The sequence below is a fragment of the Phalaenopsis equestris genome, unplaced genomic scaffold, assembly GCF_001263595.1.
Source record: "Phalaenopsis equestris unplaced genomic scaffold, ASM126359v1 Scaffold000107, whole genome shotgun sequence".
Lineage (NCBI taxonomy): Eukaryota > Viridiplantae > Streptophyta > Magnoliopsida > Asparagales > Orchidaceae > Phalaenopsis > Phalaenopsis equestris.
The window spans coordinates 779235-786433 of NW_018164549.1; the positions used below are offsets into that span (position 1 = coordinate 779235).

General features: G+C 38.0%; 1 protein-coding gene across 1 annotated transcript; it reads right to left on the reverse strand.

Moving 5' to 3' along the window:
- Positions 1-775: 775 nt before the first annotated feature.
- LOC110020862 lies at positions 776-2459 on the reverse strand. Its single transcript, XM_020719130.1, has 4 exons — positions 2365-2459; positions 1952-2039; positions 1506-1552; positions 776-1388 (listed from the first exon to the last, which is right to left on the reverse strand). The coding sequence occupies exons 1-4, from the start codon at positions 2365-2367 to the stop codon at positions 1131-1133; spliced, it is 396 nt and encodes a 131-aa protein (XP_020574789.1). The 5' UTR covers positions 2368-2459; the 3' UTR covers positions 776-1130.
- Between the last annotated feature and the right edge of the window lie 4740 nt (positions 2460-7199).

Consider the following 7199-nt stretch of genomic DNA (forward strand, 5'->3'; position numbering starts at 1 on the left):
AGAACTTCGGGATATGTTCGGGGGACATTGCTTCACTAAACAAAAGCTTTCCGGGTGTTTACAACGGAACAAAAGTTTACTATATCCTGATGTGAGGTCATCTTTTCAGCATCACATGAACCCATAAAAACTACCAGTACCATCAGAAGTTGCGACGTCACAAAGTCGCCGCTAACGTGCCTACTCTGTCGTTTTTAAAAATTATTCTTTTTTTATTGTCAAATTTAAAAAGAAATTAAAGGTAATTTTAAAAAAAATTATCCAATTTATAGGGCCTTCACATACATACCACTCAATTCCTATATATTCACATATCTAACCCCTAAAATTTACATTTCACATTATATCTATTGAGAAAATTAGGGCGAAGAAAAATAAGAACCGACACAAATCCAGAAGAACACAGAGATTTAATGAGGTTCGGCAAAGATGCATACGTCCTCGGGAGCAGAGCGGCGACCTCCTTTTCAATATTCAGAAAAGATTACAGAATACAATATTCAGCTCTCTCAAAAACCTAGGATTACAAACAGGCCTATTTATAATCCTAGAGTAAACCCTACAGTACAATATGTAATTCCCAAATTACCTCTGTACCGTATAGCGGGGCGTTGACCCAGCATCCCCAACCCACATAATGTAACTTCCTAATTTGGACAGATTCTTTCGCTCCGCTCCGCTTCGTTCCAGCGTCTGTCCCTATATGGTATATGAGTCATACCATAACAATATCGCATAAAAAATACTAAAACTTTTACTCTAAATTTAGGTGTTATATATGTAAATACGTAAGAATTGAGTGGCAAGCATGCAAATCTTCCTAAAACTAAGGATGTAACCAGGGATAAACAAAAGACTGGCTTTCCAGATATAGAAAAGCCAAAAGATTTGATCTGGCTACTTGGACTGCCTAATGAACCTTTTCTCACAGAACAGAATCAGAACAAGGAAAGGGACAGCAGAGGTTTCACAAATAGTTCCAAGTGATACTTTCTCTCCTTTATTTATAACAAGACCATGACATATATATTATAAGAAATTACGCAGCAGCCATAAATAAGCAAGAAGAACCTCCGAGGAGAGAAGGCTGCGGAGGCGCCGGCGCCGGAGTGAGCATCCACAAATCCAAATCAGGTCTGATCACTTTTAATACCAAGAAGCTCCAACAACTCTTCAGGATCAAAATAGTCATCAGAATCCTCATAAATTAAGTTGGAATTGTCTGAAATGGATGTCGGTGGGTTTGGATCCAGCAGGTCATTTATCTCAATATATGCATCCGGGTATGATGTAGAAGAGATGTTCAAATCCTGAAAGCTTGCGCTGATTAATGGCGGCTGTTCCTCCTCCGCTTCAGCCACAGCCTGCACTTCGCTGCCGGTAAAAGACTGCAAAAGAATGAAAATTTAGTTCTGTGGTGAAGGCCCAATGTTCTGTATTCATCAGCCATTAATGCAGAATGAAAAAAAGGCAAAAGAATGAAAATTTAGTTCTGTGGTGAGTACCTGAGATTTGTTCGGAGGAACAGGTGATGCTCTGCTCCCTTCATCTTCTGAGAATCAGGATCATTCAATAAGTTCCCATTAACAGACAAATATTAAACATAACATGGCTATAAAATCCTGTACTTTTTATGGGAAAAACAAGTTCTTCCCATTTCTATATCTAAATTTTCTAAATTAATGCTTGCGGCATGTCCATGAAACTAAAAAACCTCGTATTTTTTTATGGGAAAACAACGAACGATTAATATTCAAGTTGCCTGCCGATACTCTGTTTACTGTATTATGCTAATGGCGTAACGCAGATCAATGAAATTAAACGAAGATAAAAACAATTCAGCACAAGCATCAGAATCGTTAGATTAAATTACAGAACTAAAAGAGATTATTTCCATAAAGACTGAAAATACAGGAGAAATAATTCAATTAATAGAATCATGGAAGCTAACCTGGTGAATCCTCATCAAATAGCGGCGGCGTTGAAGCTGGAGCGAACTCCTCAAGCTCCAATCCAAAACCACGCGCAGGCAATTCCTCCTACACATGTTCCAAAATGTCACCACAAAGATAAACCGAGAAAAGAGACGACAAGGATTCTATACAAAAGCTTAAACTGAAAGAAACCAGATCCAGCATAAAAAATGTCATGACATCAAAAGCTTCATTCCAAAACGAAATCCAGAATCAACATCTACATCAACTTAATCCAGACAATATTCAATTCTCTCATCGCTGCTTTGAAATCACGAATCTAGTATCAATTGTAAAAACAGAACAAAACCCCAGATACGAATCGAAAATCAAAATAGCTTAGAATAAAGAGAGAGAGAGAGCTTTCTCTCTCTGTTTCTCGCTCGCTAACCATGACAGGCGCGTAGGGATTCCTCCGCCGCTGCTCCTCTGTCTCCCCTGTAGCTACTTTGCCCCGCACCCCCCCTTGCAATTCAAGAGGGAGGAGAACAATTTATAGATAATTCTCAACTCAGGCTTCTATTCTTCCAACTTGTTAGTACGAGAGCATAAACAGCGCACGGAATCTAACCGTCCAGCTGGAGAAGAATGGAAAATTGACGGACTTGATGAATTTAAAAGTGCCACCATGTTCATTACTGCAGCGGGTCAAGAGAAATTGCCTTCTGCCACGTGGCGTCGCGATTCTTTCTCGCCCCCCGGAACAGGACCTCACTGAGTAAAATCAATTTGTTCGGTATATCATGGGAAGACTTTTAAGCTAAGCAAATAATTTTGAATTTAGTATACATAAAAAAAATCACGAATCTCAAAAATGATGAACGATCAAGATGAAATAATATTCTTTTCACGTGAGCAATCAAACGACAATTCAAGGCAGAGGATGAAGTCTTACCTCCAAACTCAAGATAGGTTCAAGCTCTATTGATGATTTCTTGCTCGATAGCGGCAAATCTGTCGAAAGTGAGGCATAAATCATCTCAACTGTGTGCCACGTCGGCCTTGTGAGGTTGGGAGATTTGGTTGAAACGATGGACCAACTATTCATGTGAGACACAATTCCTGTAAGACTCGTGTTGAACGAAAAATCAGCCACGACACACTCAACAAAAAAACAAAACTAATTGATCACATTCCATCGACCAACCTCGTGTCCGGATCGAAAGACCACCTCACAACCGACCGCTTTTGTTGATTGTGACAAAATAGACCTAGCAATAGTATCATGCGGTCGAAAACCTCGATCGACCAACGTGTACTTCAAAGGGCACGTATGTCACTCGGCTAGCCACCTTAATTAGCAAACTTCAAGTCAACCAACCAACAAAATTATCACCAATGTTAAAATTCAAATTGTAATGTAAATATGACAAAAAATATACGATCAATCATGGTCTTAACGACATTAGAAACAATTTTCATACAAAAAGGATCTCTCTCCATCAATTCTCCCTACAAAAAAAAATTAAGCTTATTCTGCTCTCTCTTCCTTCTCTCATTCACTCGGCTCTAACTCTCAGGGTGTGATTCACAGAGGATAAATTATGATACAACAAATTTAATATGAACATAATTTAAGGTTAAGAAAAAAGTTTATATCATCAACATATGATTAAAAACAAAATTTCTCAATTAAGTTAAATTTTTGAGTTAATAACATTTACGTTCAAACTTTAATATATAGATAACATAAATAATTTTAAAGTTAAATACTTATAATATTAAATATTTAAATATTATATTTATTTTTCTATTGAATTTAACTTAATATTATATAATTTGTGGCATCTTAAATTGAGAATAACTTTCATGTGTTATTATGTCTTAACAAATAAGAATAGTAATTAGTAATGTAATATGATTTTTTAGCGCATTTAAGTAAATATAATTGTGAACATTAGCACAACATAAATGCAAAACATTTAATGCGAGAGAGAGAGAGAGAGAGAGAGAGAGAGAGAGAGAGAGAGAGGGGGGTAGTGAGAGAGAGAGAGAGAGAGAGAGAGGAAGGTATTGAAACTAAGACATATTGATTATACTTTTGTATCGAGATTGTGCTATGTCTTTACAATTGATATCTTGTGGTTAGCTTTGCTTTCTTGAAGGATATCAATCCTCTCTCTCTCTCCCTTTTTTTTTTTTTTTGGGCCACATCCACATAACATTTTAAAGGATATTGATTTAGTTATTCACTCACACTCTGATGAGCTTGATAAGTATGGTGGGCGAATCTATTATGACAAAACATATGCTCGTGATAAGTACGTATGCCTCTAAATGACACATTACTCCACATTTGCTTCGTGATTGCGTCATGTCACTTAGCACCATTTCATATGTGGCTCACACTTGCACTTCCCATCTCTGTGTGCTTGCTTGCATAGCACCCTGATCTTTCATAACCTGTGCATTTACACGTGTTGCACTTGGATTTTTGTTTCTCATACACGTATCTCTCACGTTCACATATTATGTGAACGAATGGTCCGTCACCAAGCTAATTTGTTGTGAAATTCCCTCCAGTGGGAGTTACATCCTTGCACCTCCTACGACACCGCTTTGGACCGTCATATGCACCATTTCGGGCCACTGCCCTCACGACGCACCCATCTTTCGGGTCACTATCTCCATGGCATGCCCTCCCCTTTTAGGTCACTACCCCCACGACACACTTATTTTTCAACTCGTTGCCTCTATGACACACCCTTTCCTTTCGAGTCACAGCCTCCACGACACCACCCATATTTCAGTTCGTTGCTTCCACGATATGCACACCTCTTTCGAGTCACTACCTCCACAACACACCAATATTTCAGTTGTTGTCTCCACGACATGCTCACCCTTTTTGGGTGCCTGCCTCCACAGCGCACATATTCCTTTGGACCGCTGTCTCCAAGGCACGCCCACCTTTTTAAGGTCACTGCATCCACTACACACTCATGTCTTCAGGTCTTTGCCTTCACAACACACCCTTTTTTTCAGGTTGTTGCCTCTACGGCTCACCTAACCTTTTGGGTTGTTGCCGCCACAACACACCCATTTCTTTAGATTGATGTCTGTACGGTATGTTCACTCTTCCGGTTCACTGCCTTCACGACACACTCATTTCTTTGGGTCGCTACCTCCACGTGACGTCTACCCTTCTAGGGCATTACCTCAACGACACACCTATTCTTTTGGGTTGCTGCCTCTACCACACGCCTACCCTTCTGGGTCACTGTCTCTACGACACACCCATTCATTTGGGTTGTCGCCTCTACGGCAAACCCGTTCCTGAGTCACTGCCTCAACGACACACTCATCACCACTTCTATCACATGATTGTTTGCATTTGCATTTGTATGTGTGTATCAATAGCTAGTTAGGCTCGAAGGCCAGTGACTACGTGTTGGTTGCGATGTCTTAACAATTTTGCTTACCAGGTCGATCCCGACGATCAATACGAGTTAAAACATCGGGATTAACGTAAGTATGACTCTGTCAATAATCTAAGGGATCTAACTCATGTCATATTGCATGTAACAAGTTCACATTTAATGGCTCTTATTACATTTGTCATTTAAAAACCAAAAATGTATATTTTTCTACTTATTACATTTGTCATACTTTTTAAATTATGCATGTAGTAAACTATGTCATGTGTAAGTCCGACTCTTTTTTAAAATGCATAATAGGTGAACTCTTTATATCCTTTGGATCTTTAGGGTGGGGCCTGTGTGGCGATTCCATCAAAGTCATACATACCTCGAGACTTATCCTGAGCACTTAGATGCTGGTTAAGATACATTTTCGTTAGATGGTGTGCTAGGTTAAGGACTAGGAAGCTAGACAGTCTCTTACGATGTCCTAGATATAATTCTCTGTTAATTTGGTTGCCCTGACTATGCATCACATTTTATGCTTTTTGGTGTGCTTGCATGCTTGATATGAATGGTAGCATATTATGTTGTTCTTCTGTAAGGAGTCGTGTCTATATATGTGCACACAAATGTACCATTAAGGAGGACCATGTGATGATTTCTACTAACCTTTTATTTTTAGGTGTTATTTAACTAAAAAAAAATGACTTATTATATGTTGCATGTTTATTATCCTTCTCGCTAATGTTGTTTCATGCAAGTCGAGTCCTTGTTCTTCTTTTTTCTCTGTACTTTCTGAGTTTTAGGAGATTATGTATTAGAAATATAGTACAGACACGGGTTCTGAGGCATCAGATGGGTGGAACTACATGACGGGGACCATGAGTTGTTTGTTTTTTTCTCATTCTTTAATTATAAATCTTTTTTATATATTGAATTGGGATCACACATCCAGAGCCTGACCACATTTTTCTTTTATGGGATATGTCGCCAACCCAGTGACACCGACCTTTTATTATTTTATATTTGACTTGTTTTTATACTTTTTTGGTATATTTGCATGTTTGGATTATTTTCCTAGTTTCTTTCTGGTTGAAATTTACGCTCCTTAGAACCTTAAAATTGTTTTTTTTTCCTACAAAAATATTAATCATAAGAGGTTGAGAAAATCTAAAATTAGCATTAAAAGATTAGGGCTTTTAAAACCTACTTTTACTTTTATGCACGACCTTCAGACCAGTTTTAAAATGGGTTGCATGCTTGACCATAGCCCAAGTCATACTAATAGGATCTCCACAATCTCTAAGAGCCACTCTAAATAACTGCATCATTTTTACATGTCCTGAGGAGAGTCCCAGTGCTTCTCGAACTTGACTGACCCAACACAAATTTCTACTTAGGTGGTTATTTAGTATGCTTATGTAGTTAAAAAACTTCCCGACTAGGGGTGTAAACGAGACAAACACGAGCGAGCCAAGCTCAGCTCGCGTTCGGCTCATTTATATTTCGAGCTCAAAAAGAGTGTTCGGGTTCAGCTCTTTTGCTTAACGAGCCGAACACGAGCTGTTCACGAACAAAGAGTCCTTTTGAACAACCCTAATCATGTCGTCATAAAACAATAAGGGTTTGAGCAAGATTTAAAAATTATTATTTATATAAAAACATTATTTGAATCTAATTTAATAATTTTTATTCTATTTTCTTCATCAATATTTTATTGATTATAAATCTTTGTAGCCTTGTAGTCAATTAGATTTTTTTTTAAAATACTACTTTATATATATATATATATATACATATATATATAAACTTGATGAGTAGTATTTCGAGCCAAAACGAGCCGAACACGAACGAACACATCTTTGTT